The sequence below is a fragment of the Pygocentrus nattereri genome, chromosome 28 (genome assembly GCF_015220715.1).
Source record: "Pygocentrus nattereri isolate fPygNat1 chromosome 28, fPygNat1.pri, whole genome shotgun sequence".
Lineage (NCBI taxonomy): Eukaryota > Metazoa > Chordata > Actinopteri > Characiformes > Serrasalmidae > Pygocentrus > Pygocentrus nattereri.
This window is the reverse complement of record NC_051238.1, coordinates 10,992,521-11,017,978: the sequence shown is the minus strand read 5'-3', so window position 1 is coordinate 11,017,978 and position 25,458 is coordinate 10,992,521. Positions and strand designations below refer to the sequence as shown.

The 25,458-nt window shown below is 41.5% G+C and overlaps 3 protein-coding genes across 10 annotated transcripts in view; 2 read left to right on the top strand and 1 right to left on the bottom strand.

Annotated features, from left to right (window-relative positions):
• ntng2a (netrin g2a) overlaps nt 1-8,039 on the top strand; it is a 99,030-nt gene extending 90,991 nt beyond the window's left edge. The window contains exons 6-8 of the mRNA XM_017716110.2: nt 2,969-3,136; nt 5,064-5,198; nt 6,368-8,039. Of these exons, the coding sequence (XP_017571599.2) occupies nt 2,969-3,136; nt 5,064-5,198; nt 6,368-6,585 (521 nt within the window). The 3' untranslated portion in view covers nt 6,586-8,039. The remainder of the gene's footprint in view (nt 1-2,968; nt 3,137-5,063; nt 5,199-6,367) is intronic.
• Nucleotides 8,040-14,301: 6,262 nt separating this feature from the next.
• On the top strand, nt 14,302-16,815 carry endog (endonuclease G). The gene is made up of 3 exons (XM_017716135.2): nt 14,302-14,897; nt 15,779-15,888; nt 16,175-16,815. Exons 1-3 carry the CDS (start codon nt 14,370-14,372, stop codon nt 16,455-16,457), a joined length of 921 nt encoding a protein of 306 aa, XP_017571624.2. The 5' UTR covers nt 14,302-14,369; the 3' UTR covers nt 16,458-16,815.
• Nucleotides 16,816-22,613: 5,798 nt separating this feature from the next.
• The window catches only part of dab2ipa (DAB2 interacting protein a), a 193,684-nt gene continuing 190,839 nt past the window's right edge, over nt 22,614-25,458 (bottom strand). For 5 of the 8 annotated variants that reach the window (XM_017716095.2, XM_017716101.2, XM_017716105.2 and 2 more), the window contains one exon: nt 22,614-24,709. In XM_017716095.2, the coding sequence (XP_017571584.1) occupies nt 24,542-24,709 (168 nt within the window). In that variant the 3' untranslated portion in view covers nt 22,614-24,541. The remainder of the gene's footprint in view (nt 24,710-25,458) is intronic. The other 3 variants (XM_017716098.2, XM_017716099.2, XM_017716100.2) reach the window with 1 other exon arrangement.

Here is a 25,458-nt window from a genome sequence, read left to right as displayed (position 1 = left end):
ACTGCTGAAGCTGCTGAACCTAAATCTTCTCCTCCTGAAGCTACTGAACCTAACACTCCCACTGCTGAAGCGGCTGAACCTAAAGCTCCTCCTCCTGAAGCTGCTGAACCTAAAGCTCCTATTGCTGAAGCTGCTGAACCTAAAGCTCCTCTTCCTGAAGCTGCTGAACCCAAAGCTCCTCTTCCTGAAGCTGCTGGACCTAAAGCTCCTACTGCTGAATCTACTGAACCTAAAGCTCCCACTACTGAAGCTGCCGAACCTAAAGCTCCTACTGCTGAAGCAGTTGAACCTAAAGCATCCCCTCCTGAAGCTGCTGACTCTAAATCCCCTCCTCCTGAAGCTGCTGAACCTAACATTCCTCGCCCTGATGCTGACCCTCCTCCTGTTGCTTCAGTCCCAAAGTCACCTTCTGCTGAAACTTCTCCTCCTTCTAAAGCTGCTTCTCCTCCTGTTGTTCCTGGTGCTCCTTTGCCTGTCCCTGAGGAAAAAAGCAAGTCAGGAGGAAAGGAGAAGAGTGTAACACCGCCTGATGAAAAAGAGGAAACCATGCCGGCTAAATCAAAAGACAAGGACAAAGAGGTGTCAGGTACACAATTACACTCACCTCCAACTGCTCTGGTAGCATCTATGACTAAAGTTCTGGATACATGTAAAGTGTTCTGGCAGAACACTGTAGCACCAGCAGACAGTCTGTATTATTGTGAAAGACCATTATGAGCATATGACGTTGAATAAAATAAAAGAATAAAACTTTGACGTCTGATGTGTTGTCTGTGCTCTGATAATCTTTCTGGTGTGCACAGTATCTGCTGAGAAAGGCAATGAAGCTCGGAAAGTGGGAGAGAGCAGGGAGGCCAAAGAGGAAAAGAAAGAAAAGGAAAAACAGAAAGAAAAAGATTATGAAAAGAAAGACTATGAGAAAAAAGGTATCAAAACTGTAGTGTGTAGCATCTGTGCTTGTATAGTTGTGTTGTATATGTCAGCCCTGTTACAAAGACATTCCACTCATTTGACAGCACAACTGCAGCAGAAGCTCCAGATTAATCTGATGCAAAACTAAGCTGTTTTATCATGAAAGCAGTGATGCTGCCATTGATGAAATGGAGCGTCTGCTTCAAAAATAGATTTAGCAGTGGTAGAGTATTGATTAGCTTAAACTAGATCCACGTAAAGAAATCCCATACCATAGTTTTTCTCTGCTTGCGTTAGAGTGCACTTACAGCCTTGATAGCACCACCAACATTGTTTTTGAATTCAGACTGTTACAGTAGAGTTCTGTATTTTTGGAAATTTGTGGTAACCATACTTACTGTGTAAAGGTCAAAGACCACCCACCATTCACCCTTCAAACGGCCAATAATTACAAGTTATTCATTTTTCAGTGTAAGGAAATGAACCGAAAATTACTCAGTAGCTTCAATGACAAAATATAATATCAATCATGTCAGTATGTAGTGATTTATGTTCATCTACCATTCATTCTTTTTGAGAGTCTTGTAGTTAGTTTGTCAAATAAGTGGTTTAGCCACAGCACCATTTTTTATTGTACTTTTTTATTGTACTTGTTCTTTTTTTTTAACCGATTTTCAAGAAAAAAATGTTCCTCTCAATTTCCCACTTCATGATTCATGATTCACTTCATGAACTTGATTGATGATTTTTTTAAATATGTAAAATATACAAAAAAAAGATTCAGAGATTTTTGAGAGGGAAAAAGTGGCTTGACACCAAATAGCCATTTTTGTCAAAAGGAAAAACTTTTTTATTGTTGTTGGGTGTAATTGGGTTAATGGCTGTTTTGACTAGAAATGAAATTAATAATAGGTTGTCTTTTTCTTTTGCACAGTATTGTATACTAGTGTTAGCCAATGCTCTGATTCAAGGGAGTAAATATAATGGTCCCTGATTTTATTCCAAAGTCATTCAAAGGCTTTTGATCCCTGGAGGTCCAAGAACTCAGCTGACGAGGATAGCGTATGTCAGATTTGGAGGTAAGACAACAACTTAGGAAGAACAGAATCAAACACTTGTTTTATTTGACACTGTCTTGAAGCCATTTGTCATAATATAAAGTATTCTGGGATTCATAAAGACAGTGATTGTCTGTCAGTTTTGTTCTCTTGCTTTGAATACTGCATATGCCTTCAGGTTAATGGAGGATGGTGGTATTGAAAACTGTGGAAAAATTGCCCTCCAAACATTTCTACATTGTTCATCTTTTCCATTTAATGTTTTCATCTCTGTCTCGATCTCTGCTTGCATGTTCTAGCTTGTTTGTTAAGGTGAGCAGATGCAGGTATATTGTGTTTTCATGGAAACACAAAGATTTGCCCATGGCTATATACAAAAAAACTACTTTGCATTATCAGCTAGTGAAGTTTAGGCTTCCTGGCTTGCTAAAGATGGAAAACTGTTTGTGAAACATTGTTCGGTTCTTTCCAGAGCTTGGGAGTAATTGAGCATTTATATTTCATTAGTTGCTCTTGCCCCCGTCCTGCCGCTCGGCGGACTGCGCCACAGCAGGTCCCCACATCACCAGCATCTTTAAAACATCATATCAATTATTCACAGCCCCCAAGCACCAAAACACTAAAGAAGTGGAAATGATGGCTTACTAAATAACTCAGCTTTCAACTAAAAAGCCCAACAAATCAGTGTTTGAGCTAAACCAGCATTTGTAAGATTGGATTAAAATCAACTGCACGTCATGCAGTTATAATTGGTAATGGCACATAAAACATTTCCATTAATGATTTGAAATACAATAAACAGTTTTGTTAAGGTATAATAGCTGCAATGTTGCAGTGTAGGATAGGATTAGGATACATCCGCTAGAAAGTCTGTTGGCAGTAGTGCTTCAGTCCTAGAGTGACTGTCCTGATATTCCCGGCCCATGCCCTTTTCCTCTTTCTCCCTGTGGCCTCACCCTTTCCCTGCACTAACACCTCTCTCCTCTTTCCTCTGGCAGACTGCGAGTGCTATGGTCATTCAAACCGCTGCAGCTATATTGACTTTATCAACATTGTGACTTGTGTGAGCTGCAAACACAACACTAGAGGGCAGAACTGCCAGCATTGTCGCCTCGGATACTTCCGGAACGCCTCTGCCGAGCTGGACGATGAGAATGTTTGCATAGGTCAGTCAGAAACACCTCCTTCTGCTTATCCTCGCTGCTCGTTCCTCCCTGCCTTGCCTATAATGGGAATTCCACTGATTTTTCAACATTTATGGATAAAGGGGATAATTGTAAACCGACTCATTCAGAGTGGTTTGATGTGAAATGCTCCATTCTAGAGAAACTTACAGATACAGATTTTCTTTCTCATTTTTCTTCAGGTTCTGCTTTACCTTACAATTTGTACTCGCCTCTTTTTTAAAAATTATGAAATGAATGATGAACTTGTTCACAGTGGTGGTGATGGAAAGCAGATGTCTGAAGTGTTTAAAGCCTCCAAAAGCTCCTTCACAGAAAGTTATTACATGAACTACTATTGACCACTATTTCACTATTATCACCATACATATAAACCGCAGAAGGCATGTGGATTTACTGGTGGTTTAGGATAGTTAGTAAGATGGCTATATTTGTGTTGTAGACATTGGGCCTCATTCACCAACCTTTCTTAGGGAGACATTTTTCTTAAAATCCACTCATGCAGTTTTTCATGAAGATTCACCAGTGTTTTCCTATATAGGATTTGTTCTTGGGTAAGAACAGAATCTGCACACACTCAAGAGGACGAAGGTGCAAACAATTCAGTGGATTAAGAACACGTCATAAATCTGACGTAGACTTTTTTCTTACGACCTTTCTCAATAAAACATCTAAGAAAAACCTAGGAAGATATTAGTGAATGAGGCCTATTGTGATCTCTGGTTCCCATCACCACCACTGTGAAGAAAATCTGTAAGTTTGAATAGAACGGAGCATTTCACATCAAACCCTTCTGAATGACTTTGTTTACATCTTAACGATTTAATTATCCATAATTTTTGGAAAATCTGTGTAATTCCTTTTTAACTGCAAGTTTTTACTGTTTATTAAAAAGAAATTCCTCAATTTCCCTTCTTACTTAAAAATGTCAAAGCCCTTGATCTGGATCATATGAAAGGTTCTGCATCAGTGAAGCTTCAAATTACTAATATCATTCAGTCTTGGATCATTTTCCTCTTTTTACCCTCTTGGCCATATTTTCCAGCCATGTACAGTCCAGTGAAGCTCCTTTAGGACTAGTCTAGCTTGGAATTTGAATCATGATAAGATTTAGGACTTGAAAATAAATTACAGCATAATAACTGATTTCTTAGACAGACTGTCACAGAAAGTGAATAGCCTGCAAAGACACTTAACCGTTCAGTCATAGTGTAAAAGAAATGATCAGTTTATCTAAACTGCAAAAGTAGTACATTTTGTAAGATGATGAATATTCATATTGTTGGTCATCACTGGACAGAACTTGCTACCCTAGCGTATGTTAAACTGTCATATCTAGTGAATGCCACAATGACAGAGTGACCTCTGCTGGAGAAAGTAAATCCTCACACAACTATCCATTTCCAGAACTCCATAGAAACTACAGCTCACTAAATCCTAGTAAACCTAGATCTTTAAATTACAAACTAAAAATGCTTTCTGGACAAAAAGGAAGACTAATAAGCTCTTTGAGTTTTTAATGAATAATTTCTTGTAATCTGCTGGCTAAATGAAAATGCATGAATCTGATTGCTAGGTGAACACAGCTTCCCTCTGTTTCTCACTGTGTTGTGGAGGTTTAATCTCAGCTCCCCTGTCCTCAGCATTAGTTAAAACTAAATAGAGCTGCTGACACACCTACTGAAATCCATCTGCTGATCAAGAGGGAATAAACTCGGGTGGTCCAGAGCCTGCAAGTTCAAGGATTGCAAAAATTTGAAAGAATCCCAGAAGAACTCTTACCATTTCACTTTAAACTCCCACAATGTGTGTAGCATACATTTCAAAGTGGACTCAGTTTCACTTTTAGTGTAAAACCAGAATGAGAAGTCAAATTGTCCGAAAGTAAACTTGTCTTGCTTTTTTGCAGAGTGTAACTGTAATCAGCTGGGCTCCTTGCATGCACGCTGCAACGAGACAGGCTTTTGTCAATGTCGGGAAGGCACCACGGGTCAGAAGTGTGAGGACTGCTTGCCTGGATACAACTGGAAACAAGGCTGCATCCGTAAGTCACTGAGTAATGTAATCAGCCTGGGATTAGTAATCATTTACAAAGGAAACAGAAGACTGCAGCTTAGTTGGGATGGGTGTCTTCTGCAGAGTGCATTGTTTTGATGAATTAACTAATAATTAACTAAAGTCCAGCTGAATACAAAATATGAATCCATATTATAACAATTTATCATGAGTATATGTTGCCATGTCAGAACACTCATATAAAGAATGTTTTTTGCTTCTCCTGTAAATATACGATTTTGAAGATACAAGATTTTGTTCCAGTAGACACAATATATCACTGCTGTCAGAACAAAACCTTGTAGCTCCATTTTTTTGTCATTTTTCAGTTTTTGACATAATTTGAAAATACCTGTTGTCCTTTGCATGGTTCCATTTCTTGATAAATGGCCCAAAATTATTTGGAAAGACGTTTGTTTCCATTGACTTGTATTAAAAGTAGTTTTTTTCCATCTCCTGTAGTTACCATTTTGGAGATACAAGGTTTTGTTCCGACAGCAGCTATATGTTTCTTTTCATCAACTATTTCCTGTTCCTCTGTGGCCTATGAGGATGCAAGATTTGGCCTGCTACTGCTAGAAACATTTTATATGCTATACATACGTGTGTGTGTGTGTATATAATATTGTACAGTAAATAATACAACAATTATGTAAAACAGTAGCATATACATTGAATAAAAGTCTTATGAATTTTTCCAGAACTATGTTTATGTTTTACGATTCTTGTGGAATCATGAAGTGCATTTTCAACCACCAGTATGAGTGCAACTGACACAGGAAGCAACTGATTTACCATAATATACGATTGATAACGTAATATCATTGTATTTCTAATTACAATTTTGTTTGTTCACTGTAGGCTGTATTCAGTGTCTATAGCTTACTCCTGGCACAGGCTTTCTTGCTGCATCCACATACACACCATTAATTTTGTGGACTTTTCAAGATAACAGCATGTTGTATATTACCAGAAATCACAAAACCAAGTCTGTTTGAGATTCCCTAAATGCTGTGTACATTGTTACTTGTTAGCTACATTAGCCTGGTAGCTCCAGTTCTAAGCTAGAAAAACTGATGGCTGATTAACTGCTTTTTCTGGCTGCTTTCTTATTTTCTGCTTTCTTATTGTCATTGTCTCTCTTCTTCTGTCCCACAGCGAACGTGTGCGATGACGAGATGCTGCAGTGCCTGAACGGCGGCACATGCTTTCAGAACCAGAAGTGCATGTGCCCGCCCGAGTTTAAGGGCGTGTTGTGTGAGCAGCTGCGCTGCGAGGGGGAGAAAGGCTGCAACGGCGCCTCGGCCTGCTACCTCAGCCTCATAACCACGGTGCTGTGCCTCCTCACCAGCAGCCTGCTCAGAGCCAGCGCCTAGAGCCAGCCTCTGCACTCACTCAGCAACACTCTGAACCACACGGACAGAGGAGGGGGGCGCGCAGACCCGTAACGCACTGAGTGGACCTCACCACGCTGAAACGTCCTGGGACGGCCGCAGTGTGTTTTTTTTTTTTTCAGTCCAGGGTCATGATCGCCTTCACAACAATGAGAATCGCTGCTTGCTCTTCTCCTTTTATCACTGTTCACCTGGGCAGAACTATAAACCAAAAAAATTCCCAAAATAAACAAAAAACAACTCACAGTTCACTCAAAAAAGAAGTGTAAAAAATAGAAGAAAATAAAGACATTACCATTTTTAATTTCTTTGTTCCTCTTGTAGTTCTGAGTTGACACTCGTTGACATTCAGGCACTGCACTTATCCAGCTTGTTTTATTTTTTGTCTATACTGTGGCGGATATCACTGAGGCCTCCTCATGCCAAGGTTCTTTACTCTCACTGACTCCTTACTGTTTTTACGTTGCTGCATTCTACTCTACGTCAGTTTTCACTCAGTCTGCGTAAATAGACAAATCCGATGAAAAAAGGTGTCAAGTGGGTGTACTGCTAAATGAATGAATGTCTAAGTAGTTTGTGTTCAGATTGTGTTTATGTATGGATTCCAGAAAGAGGTGAGTATATATTATGCCTAAATTGGAAGAAAAGAAATCTATGTCTATCTGAAAGGTTACAAAGTATAAATTATTGTAAATGAACATTATTTGAATATTTTTTGTAGAAATTGTTATTTTTGTTCCAAGTAAATGTTACCATTATACAGAATGATGAGCCTTTTATTGCAGTGCACACTGTAATAATCACATCTGGGAAATTTTATTTCATGATAAAACTGATGCTTTGGAATACTTATACAGATACAGCGTATAAAGGACAATAAAAGCCAAACGGTTCAACAAGGTACCCAGCTTTAGCTCTGTTTAAGCCCCATACTTGCCAGCATGCATAGATCATGTAGACACTATCCTTTTAATAACCGTTTAAGGGCCTTACTCAATCCAGCCATCATGATTTGATTAAGCAATGTTGAGCCAACAGCACATTATCAAGAGACTTTATAATTCAAATGAGTGATTCAGAAGCTGAAAGTTGGGCTGACTGAACTGATAAGACACTGGTTGGTTGAATAAAGGCCCTCATATTGCCATGTTGTTGCCATGACATTAGAAACAGGACATGTGATACAGCATTCATCCCAGTCAATGTGAGTCTGTCATTGTAGCAGAAACTGGACTACAAAAAGTACCACAGTGTGTAAGTGACAGTCAGGCAGTAGCGTACGAGCTGTTGTTCGAGTGATGATGGATGATGGAGTTTGCCGTGTTTCACACCTTTACAAGCTTTGCTTTTGGGCTTTCCTGATCATGATGGAGAAAAAAAAACTAGCTGACTCAAATTGTACTGTCAGCATTCCAAAGAATAAAATCTGACAATCAGAAAGCGCACACACAGTGGTGAATGCTTTTTCTTTTTTCTTTGGAGTAGAGAATGTTGCCAACATTTTATATCAATTTCGTAAAACTCCTTTATATGAGTAGGAAGCAACTTTCATCTTAATTAAAGTAATTTTAGACTGCTTCTGTTGTACCACTCATCATGAAATGTTCATGCTGTGTGCAGCTGCAAGGTTGGACATAATAACAATATACAGTATAGTTCCCCTTATGCAATGACAGATTAATAAACTCTCCAGAATGATGTGAGGGAGGAGGATGGTTGCAGGCAGTTCAGGGAAAAATTGCAACAGGCCCTTGGGGGCAGTGAGGAGCTACCTGAGGACTGGGAAACTACAGCTAAGGTGGTGAGAGAAACTGGCAAAAATGTGTTGGGTGTTTCATCTGGTCAGAGGAAAGAAGACAAGGAAAGTTGGTGGTGGAATGAGGAAGTCCAGGAGAGTATTCAGAAGAAGAAGGCAGCTAAGATAAAGTGGGATAACCAGAGAGATGAAGGAAGTAGCCAGGAGTACTGTGAGGCTAGTCGCACAGCAAAAAGAATGGTGGCAAAGGCTCAGGCCTATGATGAGCTGTATAAGAGGCTGGACAGTAAAGAAGGAGTAAAGGACTTGTATCGTTTGGCTAAACAGAGAGATAGAGCTGGAAAGGATGTACAGCAGGTTAGGCTGATAAAGGATAGAGAGGGAAATGTACTAGTGAGTGAACAGAGAGTGATGAGTAGATGGAAGGAGTACTTTGAAGAACTAATGAATGAGGAAAACGAGAGAGAGAGGAGGACAACGGGTGGAGAGATAGTGGATCAGGAAGTGCAGAGAATTAGTAAGGTGGAAGTGAGGGCAGCTTTAAAAAGGATGAAGAATGGAAAGGCAGTTGGTCCAGATGACATACCTGTGGAGGTATGGAGATGTTTAGGAGAGAAGGCAGTGGACTTTTTAACCAGGTTGTTTAACAAAATCCTGATGAGTGGAGAAGCAGTGTATTGGTCCCCATTTTTAAGAACAAGGGTGATGTGCAGAGCTGCAGTAACTACAGAGGTATAAAGTTGATGAGCCACACCATGAAGGCATGGGAAAGAGTTGTTGAAGCAAGGCTAAGGTGAGAGGTTCGGATCAGTGAGCAGCAGTTTGGTTTCATGTCCAGAAAGAGTACCACAGATGCAATTTTTGCATTGAGAGTGTTGGTAGAGAAGTACAGAGAAGGTCAGAAGGAGCTACATTGTGTCTTTGTGGATCTAGAGAAGGCATATGATAGGGTGCCAAGACAGGAACTGTGGTATTGTATGACGAAGTCAGGTGTAGCTGAAAAGTATGTTAGGGTGGTGCAGGACATGTATGAGGATAGTGAGACAGTGGTGAGGTGTGCAGTTGGAGTGACAAATGGTTTCAAGGTGAAGGTAGGGTTACATCAGGGATCAGCTTTGAGCCCCTTCTTGTTTGCAATGGTGATGGAAAGGTTGACAGATGAGGTCAGGCAGGAGGCTCCATGGACCATGATGTTTGCAGATGACATTGTAATCTGTGGTAAGAGTAGAGAGCAGGTGGAAGAGAATCTGGAGAGGTGGACGTTTGCACTGGAGAGGAGAGGAATGAAGGTCAGTAGAGACAAGATGGAATACATGTGTGTGAATGAGAGGGAGGCAGGTGGAAAGGTGAAGATGCAAGGAGTAGAGGACGTAAAGATGGATGACTTCAAATATCTTGGGTCAACTATCCAGAGCAATGGACAGTGTAGAAAAAAGGTGAAGAAGGTGAAGAAAAGGGTGCAGGCAGGATGGAGTGGGTGGAGACGGGTGTCAGGGTTGCTGTGTGACAGAAGGATAGCAGCAAGAGTGAAAGGGAAGGTTTACAAAAGACAGGAGGCTGAACTGGAGGTGGGGGAGATGAAGATGCTGAGATTTTCGTTGGGAGTGACAAGGATGGACAAGATTAGAAATGATTAGAGGGACTGTGAAGGTAGAGCAGTTTGGAGATAAAGCCAGAGAGGCCAGGTTGAGATGGTTTGGACATGTGTTGAGGAAGAATAGTGGATATATTGGTCAAAGAATGTTGGAGCTGGAGCTGCCAGGTAGAAGGAGAAGAGTTAGACCTCAGAGAAGGTTTATGGATGTAGTGAAGGTGGACATGGAGATGGTTGGTGTAAAAGTAGAGGAGGCAGTAGATAGGGCAAGATGGAGGCAGATGATCCGCTGTGGCGACCCCTAAAGGGAGCAGCCGAAAGAAGAAGAAGAAGAAGAAGAAGACTGTGTCCACACTTTCCTTTGATTACAGCTTCCAGTCTGTGAAGGAGAATTGCTTTCAGTATTTCAAACAAATCTGCAGAGATTTGCACCTCCAAAGTTACATTTTCTGCTTTGAATGATCCACGTAAATACACCCCAAATACACTCAGTGATGTTTAAGTCTAGACTCTGGGGTAGTCAAGCCATTGTTCTGGGCACACCAGCAGCTTCTTTTCTGAAAAGAATAACTTGCACTTATTCACCATTTTGACAAAGTAAATTCCTAAAATCAAGGGTGGTATTTGACTTTTACACAGTACTATATAACGTCCTCATCTTGACCTGTGATCCAGAAATGATGAAAGCTGCATTAGTTCATTATCGCAAGCTGACTGTACTGATTTTGCTTTACAATAATATGTGAGGTAAAACAACTTCATATGGCGACAGATCCAGGTCCAGACATGGTGAGCCAATAGAATACACCTGCAATGAGAGAGAGAAGCAATGCATTCATTTTAGTCAGCACTGTTAATCCCAGGTGGATGTTTCTGCTGGTCTTAAAAAACCCTCACCCTGCATACTTTCATAACAACCTGTAATAAATATGCATAGATCAAACATAAATCATATGGGTGCCCACTAAGCAGAAAAACAGGGGAGGAGATTCATACAAAATAACACGGTTACAATTACACAGCTATAGCAGGTTACTGAACTGTACATAGCCTGATGGGAGCTGAAGAACTAATTTCTGCACCAAGGTTTGAGCATATTGTACAGACTGCCAAAAGGGTTAAACAATTGTTTTATTCTGGGTTTATTTGTATAAAGACAACAACTGAATACAATGAAATTAATAAATAAACTGAATTAAGACCCCTTAAATGTTTCTAAACTCTTCTGAATGTCATCAGGGAATCTGTTGACCAAAACTGAAAACTGAATTCTCTTTAAGTACAATTTTTTTTTATATCTTTGGTGCACAGTTTTAATCTCAGCTCCACTGTCCTTGGCCCTTGGCTAGAACTAAATAGGGCTGCCGACACACCTGGTGAAATTCATCTGCTGATCCAGAGGAAATAAACTCAGGTGTTTCAGCGACAGCAGTTTATGGCTTTTGAACAGTGTTTAAGGTTAAAGAAAGTCTGACTGAAATTTAGGGTTTCAGAACACTGTTTAAAGTTAAACAAAGATATTTGAGGTTTATAGAACACTGTTTACGGCTTACAGTTAAAAAAAAAACTGAGGTTTAAGGCTTTTGAAACACTAACGTTATAGTTTAAGTTCATGCATGTAAATTGTAGCTTATTTGTTCACTTGGTTCATTTTGCTAAAGACTTATTGTGGAGGGCAGAGTTAGGAATCACCTCCCAGCTGTAGGTATGTGTGGTGAGCTAGGAAGAGTGGGGAGGATGAGACGTGAGCTGAGAGCGACTGTACCCTGTTGTACTCTGGGTGCCAAATCAGTTGTAAATAAAGCTTTGTATATGCTTTTTCTGAAAACCCCCAATGCTACAATGGTGTCAGAAGTGAGGTAAGAAGCGACGACAAGAGGACATTCCCAGTGGGACGGGAGTACCAGGAGGGGCCTGGAGTGGCAGAGGAAGGCGAGGCCAGCAGAGGACATGAAGACACTTCAAAGAACCAAGCCAGAGGGACCAGAGCATGCTTGGGCTCTATTTAGTTAAAAAATTGTGCATATTGATTTTAGTTTATTTGTTCATTACCATTTATTCACTTGGTTGGTAAGAACTCTTACTGTCGTAGATGGGGCTGGGCTCAACCTCTGGGATAAAAGTATGTGTGGTGAGCTGAGAGTGAAGAGACCTCACCTGAGGCCTGGAGTGACTGTCTCCTCTTGTACTCTGGGTGCAGAGTCAAAAATAAAGCTGCTTTATAGGCATAAACTTTTGTCTAGTCTTCTTCTGAAAACCCCCATGCTACACTATTTTTGTTGTGGCATCAAATGACTGCTTTCTCCCTCAGTGAAGAACAGCGAGCTAAATATCTTATAAATCAAGAAAAAAAATTAACTATATCCTTCAGCTTTCCAACTTTACCTACAGCATGACATTTAGCCTTTTATGTGGTATTATACAGGTGTGTATGACTTTCTATCATTTTTACATTTTTTTGTTCATAGCACCCACATTTTAAAAACTGAACTGACAGGACTGTTGGACCTCAAAGTCAAAATACGTAGAGATTAAACACATTGTGTTGTATTTAAGCATTTTTATGTAAAATGAACAAAGATGGATAAAAAGCACACTTCAAAGAATTAAAATGGTTGAAGTTGAGCCAAACAGAATTTCATTCAAGTAAAACTGGAATAAATTAAACTTGTTGAATTAAACAGTTGAATTTTATGTTGAGGTACTGACTTTCATTTTGCATGCCGATTCTATTGTGTTTGACTTGATGGAAATGTGTACTATAATTGAATTAAGTTAATCCAAGTTCATCATCATCATTATCGTCGTTGACCGCTTAATCCAGATACGGTCGTGGTAGCAGTTGGGAGAGCAGAGAATCCCAGATGACCATGTCCTCTGCAACTTCCTCCAGCTCATTCCCAGGGACCCCAAGCCGCTCCCAGGCCAACTTGGAGATGTAATCCCTTCAGCTGGTCCTACGTCGACCCACCGGGAGGCGTCCAGGGGGCATCCGAATCAGATGCCCAAACCACCTCAGCTGGCACCTCTCAATGCGGAGGAGTAGCGGCTCTACTCCGAGCTCCTCACTCTATCGCAGAGCGTGTAGCCCACCACCCTGTGAATAAAGCTCATTTCCGCCGCTTGTATTCGCGATCTCGTTCTTTCAGTCATTACCCACAGCTCCTGACCATAGGTGAGGGTTGGGATGTAGATCGACTGGTAAACAGAGAGCTTCGCCTTTTGGCTCAACTCCCTCTTCACCACTACAGTCCAGTACAGTGACCGCATTACTGCTGCCACCTGTCCCAGCCTGCGGCCGATCTCACGATCACTCTTCCTGTCACTCGTGAACAAGAGCCCAAGGTACTTAAACTCCTCCACCTGGGGCAGGTCCTTTCCCCTTACCTGGAGTGGGCATGCCATCCTTTTCTGGGCCAAGACCATGGACTCAGACTTGGAGGTGCTGATCCGCATACCAACTGCTTCACACTCAGCTGCCAACCGCTCCAGCGAGCGCTGGAGGCATTCATGTGATTCATTCAAAAGACTGCAAAGAGCAGAGACGCCACCCTCCAGCCTCCACACATAATGCCCTCCTTGGTGTTCGTTATGGACAATCCATGCCTGGCACAGAAGTCCAATAACAACTCACCATTCGGGTTTAGATCGGGCAGGCCGTTCTTCCCAATCACGCCTCTCCAGGTCTCCTGGTCATTGCCAACATGAGCATTGAAGTCCCCCAGTAAGACTATGGAGTCTGTAGGTGGGACCCTTTCCAGAACCCTGCCCACTTACTCCAAGAAGCCCAAATACTCTGACCTGTTGTTTGGTGCATGAGCACACAACAGTCAGTTTTCCTCTCTGCAATTTTAATTCGCATTGAGGCGACTTTCTCGCCCACCGGGACAAACTCCACCTGCACGGCCGCCAGCTGGGGAATCGCGAGATTCAAAAGTTACTTCTATCTTCTGTATACGTCATCAGAAGGGAGGTTTCCTGGTTTGAGGTGCGCTGCCATGTTTACCACAGATAAATATTTTTGACAGTTATTTATTTATTTATTTGGCTGGAGTGTCCCTTTAAGAAAGCGGCCGACGTCACCAGCCTGCGACCTACACCCGGTATTAAGTTCTTCTGCAGGGAGAAGCACGCTGGACGTGAGAGAGAGAGAGAGAGAGAGAGAGAGAGAGAAAGAGAGTGATTGAGAGAGAGAGAGAGAGAGAAAGAGAAAGAGTGAGAGAGAGAGAGAAAGAGAGAGAGAAAGAGAGTGATTGAGAGAGAGAGAGAGAGAGAGAGAAAGAGTGAGAGAGAGAGAGAAAGAGAGTGAGAGAAAGAGAGAGAGTGAGAGAGAGAGAGAGAGAGAGAGAGAGAGGGGGGGGGTGTATAGCTGTGTTTCAGTGCTACATTAAGAGCGGGCAGTGCAGTGAAGGTGATATGCGGCGCCTACTTTGTTCTCCGTGGCTCATTTCTGGCGTGTCCTTGGCTGTCGGTGTTGGTGTTGGAGCTGCACTGACCCACTCCTCCTCCTCCTCCTCCTCCTCCTCTGGTCTCCTTCATCGTCTGCCCATCATTCCTATCCCTACGGTCAGTGCAAAGTCAGAACTGACCCCCTATCACCAGGGCCAGCTGACCCCCAGTAAGTCTGCGGCGGTGATGAAATACGGCTTTCCCTCTCTCTCCAACATAAAATCGCGAGAGTCCTACGTCACGTCCTATGACCCCAGGTGCCGGACGGCTGCCTGGGTCATCGAGCAGCTGACCCCGGAGACTCTGTCCGGGCCGTCTGACCGAAAGCTGTGCGATTTTAAGGAGGATGATTCGGTGCATGTTTACCACAGATCCTCGAACGGGGATTACAGGGGCAGCGGCTTCGACAGAGGACACCTGGCCGCCGCGGCCAACCACAAATGGAACCAGAAAGCCATGGAGGACACTTTCTACCTCAGCAACGTGGCCCCACAGGTAGAACAGCAGCAAGTGACCAGAGCTGGCTTTCCTCAAAGCGTCGTAGCTCTCCCTCTCCCAGTTAACCCCTCAAAATCCCAGAATTCCTACCTACTGGCTGAGTTTTGCTTGGGTGTACTAATACCTAAATATCTGGTACCACCATTTGGTCCTTTGTAGATGATTAATAAACTCTTGACGGATTGTCAGTAACACATCAACAGCGTATCAGTGAAGTATCAGCAGTGAAGCATCTGAACACTGAAGTGAATATCTTGTAATGTTCTGTTGATACATTACTAACATTAAGTAGATGTAGTGTTAATGTGTTACTTCTGCTATACAAAACCGCACCTTACCTACCTCACCCAACACCTAACCCTCTCCCTTGCCCTAATCCTAACCCTGATCTGAATCTCAACCCAAAACCCAACCCTAACCTTCATGTTTTTGACGTGTTGCTGAGAGTCTGTTGAGTGTTCATATCATCTAAAACCACCACTCCAAATAAAGTGTCACCGAAGTGTGTAATAAAACTTTGGCCAGTGGGCCCTGGGCATTAAAGGGGCCGAGATGATCTTAACACTAAGATGCTGCTGGGAAACTTGTTACAGACCATTGGTTTCCAACTCCAGCCCTGTTAGTCCATTTACATAAAACATTTAATAACATTTTAAATAGTTGTGCCTTGAATGAACGTCTAAAAGTCAAATTTGAAAAAGATTTTTAATTCATTTTTTCAATTCAGAATCAAGCTCACTTTCATGTGATCAAAAGATTAGATTTTAAAATGAAATTTGACAAAAATACTTTGTAACCATTTGGTTTGATTGATATGAAAATTTGTAAATATAATGGTGTTGTAAAATATGTTGATCTTTTTTTTCCCTCCACAACAGAATCCTCACTTAAACCAGAATGCATGGAACAATTTGGAGAAGTACTGTCGCTCTCTTACTAAGCAGTACCACAATGTGTTTGTGTGCTCAGGACCCCTCTACCTGCCCAGGTGAGTGAACGTGTGGAACAGCCGTTGGTTTTCAAAGACTTGATTCTGATTAGTACCACCATGGTCAGTTAATCCCTAAGCCACCTGCAGAGAAATGCTGCTGAAAAGTGCCCTCAGTGGTTTTCTGCTTCAGCGCCTGCCCATTGACTTTTATAATGCATATGTTTTGAATCAATGCAATTTCAGTACTTCATAGGGAAATCACTGTCCATAGTAATCAACCACATGATAGACTAAGTTGAAGAATTCTTGAGTATTCCTTTAACCCAGACCTCACTTCCTCCAGACAGGAGCTGGATGGGAAGATGTACGTGAAGTATCAGGTGATTGGGAAGAACCATGTTGCAGTGCCGACTCACTTCTTTAAGGTGGTGATTCTGGAGAACCGGCGTGGGGAGGTGGAGCTGCGGTCCTACGTCATGCCCAACATGCCTGTAGATGAGAAGATTCCACTGGAGCGCTTCCTGGTGCCTATTGAGAGCATTGAGAGAGCGTCAGGGCTGCTGTTTGTCCCCAACATCCTGAAGAAGACCAACAATTTGCAGGCCATTACTGCCGGGGGACAATGAGCCCTCCACATACACTGTCTTAAAGCAAAAAGGGAGTGAAATATTAGGTACAATTACAACTGGGAATTATGTCTTTACACTGTTTCGAGTACTCAGTTTACTGAAAATTCTGCTGCTTTGAAATTTGCTAGTCACTGATAATCAGCTACTGATAACTGGGCCTAAGGGAAGATCAATGTGATTTTTACTCTTTTTTCTAATGGGATGTAAATCCTGTTCTGGCACTGTTGGTCAGGATAAATATAAAAGATGTACTTCTATGTGCTGAAATGGGAAGATATTTCAGTGTAATTATTATATTTATTAGAGTACCGTGAATTTTATTGTGCTGTTCTAATAAAGAAATTTAATGAAAAAAGTTTCTTTTATAGATATGTTAATTATAGGCTTAATTGAAACTACTGGAGAATGAAGACTCTTGTTTATTTCTATAATCTGACCGTGGATGTAAGAAACCAATCTTGAAACTCTTATAAAAGACTAATGAAGAGTACAGCATCTGTCTAGTGTGATGTTCCCTCCATGATTAATTTTACTGCAATTTAATCCGAAGAGCCATAATTTTGCATAATCAGATAATAAGAGTCAGTTGCTACAGACCTCCAAACTTCATGTGGCCTTCAGATTAGCTCAAGAACAGCGTAGAGAGCTTCATGGAATGGGCTCCCATGGCTGAGCAGCTGCATCCAAGCCTTACATCACCAAGTGCAATGCAAAGCATCAAATGGAGTGGTGTAAAGTGCCACCACTGGACTCTAGAGCAGTGGAGACGTGTTCTCTGGAGTGATGAATCATGCTTCTCCATCTGAAAATCCGATGGATGAGTCTGGGTTTGGCGGTTGCCAGGAGAACGGTACTTGTCTGACTGCATTGTGCCAAGTGTAAAGTTTGGTGGAGGGGGGATTATGGTGTGGGGTTGTTTTTCAGGAGTTGGGCACGGACCCTTAGTTCCAGTGAAAAGAACTCAATGTTTCAGCACCAAGAGATTTTGGACAATTTCATGCTCCCAACTTTGTGGGAACAGTTTGGGGACGGCGCCTTCCTGTTCCATCATGGCTGCGCAGCAGTGCACAAAGCAGGTCCATAAAGACATGGATGAGCGAGTTTGGTGTGGAAGAACTTGACTGAGTTCTGACCTCAACCCGATAGAACACCTTTGGGATGAATTAGAGTGGAGACTCTCGTCCAACATCAGTGTCTGACCTCACAAATGTGCTTCTGGAAGAATGGTCAAAAATTCCCATAAACACATTCCTAACCCTTATGGAAAGCCTTCCCAGAAGCTGTTATAGCTGCAAAGGGTGGGCCAACTTCATATTAAACCCTATGGATTACGAATGGGATGTCACTCAAGTTCATATGCGTGTGAAGGCAGACGAGCAAATACTTTTGGAAATACAGTGTGTGTGTGTGTGTGTGTGTGTGTGTGTGTGTGTGTGTGTGTGTGTGTGTGTGTGAGAGCGAGAGAGAGATACAGATAGCTAAGGACCAGCACTGAACAAGACAACACACTGATGAGTGAGTTCAGTCAGTAAAGCATGTGCAGTGCTGCAGGTGTTGGATAAGTGACTGAGGAGAATCTGTCCGTCCTCAGAGCTGGACAAATTCAAATTCAAATTTATTTGTAGCGCTTTTTACAACGGATGTTGTCACAAAGCAGCTTTACAGAATTTCAGAAAAGACAAAGTTTTAACAGGAGTGTAAAAATGTACAAAACCCCCCCGGTGGGCAAGCCAGGGGCAACAGTGGCAAGGAAAAACTCCCTCAGAGCTGAGGAAGAAACCTTGGGAGGAACCAGGCTCACCAGGGGGGGACCCATCCTCCTCTGGTCAGACTACCTACAAGTGATTATACTACTAATATTAATAGCAGTAATATTAGTATTAGGAATAACTAGGAGTCCATGAGAACATCAGTGTAGGGTGGGCAGCTAGTCTAAGGCAGGTGGTGGCAGCTGGGGCATGGGCAGCTGGTCTGAAGTGGGTAGCAGGAGGGCTCGGCAGTCGGTCGTCCTTCAGTGGACAGGCTGTGTGATGTGCTCTCCTCTTTACCATGTGTGTAATGTGTCCCTGAAATCCTGCAGGAGCAAAGGCCACAAGTTTTCAGATTTCCCACAAGTGTCAGATGAAAGATGTCAAAATTTCAATGGCCTGTCACCTGGAGCTGACGATGATCCAAGAGAGGAACTCGACAGCTATGAGAGGAGAGAGACTAGGGAAATCATATATTCTCTTTTAGCAGGATGTCTACTTTTTGGGACCTAAAAATGCATCTGGCATTTAAATGGCCTAAAATGTCTGGTATTAGGATTTACCTTCATGTTGACTGGGTTTTTTAAATGTACATTTTGCCCCGTTCTTTTTGGCTGATGGGTTTTTGCATAAAATCACCACTAGGTGGCACTCAATGACAATGACAATGGCACTCTCAGTCTGCACATATGAGTTAATAGTCCACCAAATAATTCATGTTTCTATTGAATCTTAGCGATGACTGAGCTGATCTCTGATCCCCAACATAAATATTCTACTGCTCAATACCTAAGCTTGCATTTTACACCTTCCACCATTATTATTATTATTTGTAATAACAATTACACTTTGTAGTTAAACTACTTTTACTTTTAAAAGTACATTTCACTAAAGTTACTACACTTTTTTCTGAAGCTGCTTATAAACTCTAGGTATCTGAAACAGTTTGCTTTGAGAACGGTCTATCTGAGAATTTTTATCTAGCTGATCTAAACCGACCTGTATAGTATATATTTAAAGTTGCTTCTCTGTATGATTGTGTATCTGGTATAAACATATAAAAGCTTAAATTAACTGAATAATTTAAATCAACACATAAAATGCTAGAAATCAAATAAAAATATTGACATCTGAATCGAAAATCACACTGAAATGAAAACATCTGTACCGTTGTGCCAATAATAAAATAAATATCAAGAGAACTGCCTTTTACTCTGGGTCACAGTGTCACCCACGGAGAGCCCTCAGGGTCGTCTAGGCCTTCAGAAAAGCGTCTAATTTCAGTTCATCTTAATAGAAACACCACACTTGTGTTTAAACTCTGCAAGTACTTCACTGTTTACTGCTCTTATTTCATTTTAGGTTTTCATTGGAATTCTTTACAAAAATTCTTGCAACACCCAACAGAAAACTGGACAGGACTGAAGAACCAAGACGCCAGACTGCTGAAACGGGAGAACCAACACGCCAGACTGCTGAAACGGGAGAACCAACACGCCAGACTGCTGAAACGGTAGAACCAACACGTCAGACTGCTGAAACGGGAGAACCAACACGCCAGACTGCTGAAACGGGAGAACCAACACGCCAGACTGCTGAAACGGGAGAACCAACACGTCAGACTGCTGAAACGGGAGAACCAACACGCCAGACTGCTGAAACGGTAGAACCAACACGTCAGACTGCTGAAACGGGAGAACCAACACGCCAGACTGCTGAAACGGGAGAACCAACACGCCAGACTGCTGAAACGGGAGAACCAACACGTCAGACTGCTGAAACGGGAGAACATCCGGGCTCTTTCCTGAAGGAATCACTAAAGTGGCACATATAAGGTAAAACATAAGTAAAAGTGCATCTTGGGAGTCGTTTCTTTATCTTTAGATGTCTGTTTAATCTCAAGCAGCACCCAAATGCTCATATACATCACCCTTAGCTTAGCGCCAACACAGCACCCACACAGGCCTGGACAGCTGGATCACCACAGCAGGGGGAAACCGCTGGGCGGGCGTTTCAGCTGTGCGGTGTGTGGAAGGTGGAGGCAGTGGTGCAGCACACAGAGGAACACGTCCTAAAACTTCTGTTAATCTAAAAATCTGCGGGAAACCGGCTGGTTTGGCGTTGGGCGAGCACCGCTAATGAAAGCAGAGGCGATCTGACTGAAAGGCCTCAGTGGCTGAAATATGACCGGGAAAGCTCCTGACACTGAACATGGCGTCTGTTTGCAGACAAACCCCGCCCTTCAGTAAAGACCAGCTTGCTCGCCGTGTAGTTGTGTGCGTTATTAAGCCAAACGCTACAAACTGAGGTTTTGTCAGATTTAATCAGTTGAACAGACTTTTCTCTGAGGACTGTGATAGAGGCTGCCTCTTCAGATGAGCTAACGGAGCTAAACAAGTACAAGATCAGTTTCTGGACCGACCTTGTCAGCTAGAGTTACACACATCAATAAAATAACCATATGAGGTAATACAGTTACCTACAAGTACGAGGGAACAGTTTACAGTCCTGTTAAAACATAAAATCAGTCTCGTTTAATTATTTGTCTGTTTTCTATAATGAAGCTACTACCCAAACAGAGATTTCACTGTGTGAATACTGGCATCTCAAACATCTCGAGATAACACAAACATGTTCAGCACGTTACAGGTTACACTCTTGGGGGTTTCTGTCTTGGCTCTGCCGTCTTCACTCAGGGTTTTTTTGTTTGTTGTGTTTTTTGACAGTCTTAAAGGAGTAATATGGTCTCCCCTAGATTTTTTTTCCAGAGCAGATGGACCAGTGCTAGACCCGGTACAGTGTTTCTCAAACTGGCCCCCAGAGCCCCCCAGATGGTCCACATATTTAGCTCTCAATGCATAGGTCTAGAGCACAACCAGGGGCTGTCTTGGGGGGCTCTGATAACCGGTTTCAGAACCACTAACTACTACTGAATATCTGTGTGTGGAGTATCACTCCTCATTCAATAAGCAGTAAATACATTTTGTCTGTATGTTTTTATAAGTTTACACAAATAAACCATTTTATTTCTCAATAGACTGTATTTCAATCTGACAAACAACAATGACAGAACCTTGAAATAGCTAAATAAAACTTTAATAATTCTAGTGGCAATTGTACATTAATTGCACAGAACATTCTCTTTAACACAAATGACTCTCCATATATTGGTATGTTTATGTTTTTCTTGACATATTTACATGAAGCAAACTTGCAAACATTACTTTTAAACATACAAAAGGAGGATTTGTGGGATGTTAGAAAACAATGTTGAGCTTTTTTGCATGCCGAAGGGGGAAAAAGAAGGAGAAGGTGATTGTTGCCTCACCCAGTGTGACAGAACACAGCGGAGCGTGCTCCTCACACGGTGGGAGAAGCGTATTACTGTAATCCTGGAGCTTTATGGCATGTATATGCAGAACTATTGCCTTCAACAGATACAGAGGACAGAGGAAGCTCATGTGCAATGCTTTATAGGTTTATATATAACACAGTTCATATTCTCTGTAAACAAAATATTCAGAATTAGAGGCTGAACGGATGCTTAATGGAAGGAGCACATTAAGACCACTTTAATCAGAACTCTAGTCCTGCAGTACTGAGAATCCTTTCTGCACCTTTTCAACATCCAGCATTCAGCTCAATCGACACTCTCACACTCAGGATAGGTGGACAAATTATACACTGGAATAAATAAATGATCTGGTCATAATTTAAAACATAAATTAAAAATAAAGTCACAATTACAAGTTGGGAGCAAAAAACAGATTCAAACAAATTCAAAGAACTGTAAGATATGGAGTTACGCTAACCTGGCCCGTGTGAAGCTTTCACCCAAACCAAACACACAAGATTTTTTCTCTCTTTCTCTCAATCACCCCACCCACCCACCCACCGCTGAATGTTTGAAATAGCATGACTGACCTGGCAGTCTTCAACCATCTTCTATAAAACCTGACGCAAATCCCAGTTCACCTCAGCTTATAAGTCAACACGGCGGAAGGCGATTTAGTAATGCTCGCAAAAAAAAAAGTAGTGTGTATCTCCGGAGATGAGGAGCCTCCTCAGCAGGCTAGACGGAATTGTGGAACTGACCTGTCCAAGCTCCGCCCTGAAATCTGCTGTATCATAGCAATCGTTGGTATATTGTACAAGCTTAATAGAATGTTGGAAAAATCATGTTCAACCTAATGAGAAACCTAATTATTCATATCAGACCACTACAAAGTACCTAAAGTCACAGCGTATTTAAGGGTTATTTACTTTGTATGTGTGTGAAAGATCATTCTGAGATGATTTATCAGATGTCGGTTTTTGTTATGCATGTTTATAGCCTTCTTGCTTTCTCTCTCTGCATATTATATATATATATATATATATATATATATATATATATATATATATACATACATACATATACATACACCATATTTCCAAAACAAATGAGATAAAAGCAGAAATGCCACTTAAACACATTGTAATGTATTTTATTTATTTCTATAAACAATTTAGTTGTTTAAAAATTCTAGTTTCCCTTGTACACAGTTATTTCACTGTCTTTACCTCCACCTTTATTAAACTTTCCTAATCAATATGAAATGTTAACTGTCTTTTATGTTTGCATTCAAAATATTAGGGATGCAAAATCACAATCTTTCAAGATTGGAATCAGCAGAAATGGCTGAGTGTAATCAAGATTATGTTGGCATGGTGGCAAAGGTATCCTCACTAAACAAACATTGTAAAGCCCCAAAGTGAATGATTTAGGTATTCAGACGTGTGATGCAGTTTCTCATTAGGTTGAATAAGATTCTGCCACTGTTCTGTAAAGCATGTTCAACCAAGCAGCAGTGAAAGAACGCAATTGTGAGCAGAGAATAGATTAATTAGAGTCATGCGGTGTTAACTGCTGTGGCTGCCCTGAGAACAGGTGCTGTGGAGGAAGAGTGAAGAATGCGACCTGTACCTGTACCTTCAGCATCTTCGCTTTCATATATCGCTATTCTATATATTATTCTATAGCACTGACCAACGCTGTACATGTTTAATATGTCTCTGTGAGCAGATAGCCTTTATTATGAGTCCATATATGCGAGTTTTGGTTAAGGAGTGCATTCTACTGCTAGAAAGTGCATAGAGCCAGACAGAGAGGGCCAGACGCCAATGAGTTTGGGGTATTTTTTTTTCTGGAGGAGACCTCCGCCCTACACGAGAACGACAAGCAGCATCAGTAAGCATTTATCTACCCACGCCACAGCACAGCTGGAGAGCTGGATCATGAAGGAGGAAAACCTGCGGAGGTTCAGGGTGTGCAGCGAGCGCTGTCGTGCCTAGAAGCAGCACCTGAATTTATACCTCAACAGTTTAGACTTCTAATACAGCACTGCGGAACTGAACACGGCAAATAGGAATATACACTGTACAAAAAGCCTTTCATTTACCTCTCTTCTCTCAAGAGACAGTTTAAAAAACAAAGAGGACAACGTGAATGTTTTATGTACATCAACGAGGCAGACCACCTCTAATTAGACCTATATGTCATACACATACAAAAAGTATGCAACAAATGGAAATATGGATTTGAAAGGTCTCTCATTACCACGAGCAGTTTTGTAACAAAGAGAACTTTTTGTGCTACTGCTAGCCCTGGTACGACTCGAGACATGCCAAAAAAAAGAGATTTTAGGCAAGAAAAAAAAAATGTATACAGGAAAATGTACAAATGTATCAAAAAGGAACAGCTTGCCATTAGTGATTCTTGCCTACCAGACAATATGCAAATCATAAAACACTTAAAAAAAAGTGCTCTGACAAATAATGATATACATTTGTATTTTCAACATGCTGCTAACTAGTAAACTTGAGAAATGAAAAGCAAATATGCACATTTTTATGAACACGTTAAGTTCAGTCGAACTGCAGAGTGTCCTTAGTGAGGAGGGCTACGAACGCGCGTGATGGGATCCATCTGATTTGACATCTTTGCTTGGCTTGTTCATCTAAAAAGACACAACTCAACAAACCATACAAGTGACATCATGTCTACTTAAAAACAGAGTTCACACGGTAACTAAAGACTTCGTTTCTCAGGTTATTTGTATTTCACTCCATTCTGTTTACTAAGACCAAGATCAAATTCATCTGTCAAAGCGATTATGAAATCTATAGCCATTTACATTTCACACTTAATAAGAATCACTTCTAATAGCTTCAAGAACAAGTGTTATTTTTTTTAAATCGAGTTAAAGTTGTTAAAAGTCCAGAGAGAGTGATTGTTTTTCCACTGGTGGTTTTACCCATAGCCCTTGTCCCTCGCAGGGTATTGTGGCCTTGCTAGCAGTTGCTGCTGTTGCGGAACTCGCCGTTCTCTGTGATCTGCAGCTTGCTGGGGTTGGTGGGCGAGATGCCGTTACGTGTCTGCATGCTGTAGCGCTCCTTCAGCTGAGACAGCGCACTCATCAACCGAGCGTTCGCCGCATCCAGAGATGCTATGCGCTTCTCCTAGAGACAGATAGAGAAAGAATATAAGGGACAAACAAATGGCCAAAACTGTTACATCCTCCCCTGGCCAGGTCAGTGACCTATCTGTGCTCCACCCACGTGTTCTTTCATTGCTACTGTTGTAAGGTTGAGATTTGCAGAAAGATGGATCTACAACCGCATTTCCAAATATAAAAACTAAATGCTATGATATGCAAATCATTTAAATCCTATATTTGGAAATAGTACAAAGACAACAAATCGACAAAAAGAAATTATATTGTTTTTGAAAAATATATGCCCATTTTGAATTTGATGCCAACAACACATTAAAAAAAATTGGGACTGTGTAAACAAAATGCTGGTAAAATTGTGTAATCGTTTAAAAAAAAAAAAAAACACCTTTGCTGGTTGACTGGCAACAGGTCAATACCATGACTGGGTATTAAAAAAAAAGCATCCAAGAGAGGCTCAGTCTTTCAGAAGTAAAGATGAGGAGAGGTTCACCACTCTGTCAAAGACTGCAAGATCAAATAGCGCAACAACTTAAGAATAAAGTCTCTCAACATAAAATAGCAAAGAACTTTTATCATAATATCATTAAAAGATTCAGAGAATCTGGAGAAATCTCTGTATGCAAGGGACAAGGCCAAAAACCAGTATTTGCTGGCCGTGATCATTAGACCTTCAGGCAGCACTGCATTAAAAACAGACATGATTCTGTAGTGAAAATCACTGCAGGGCCTCAGAAACACTTCTGAAAAAAATGC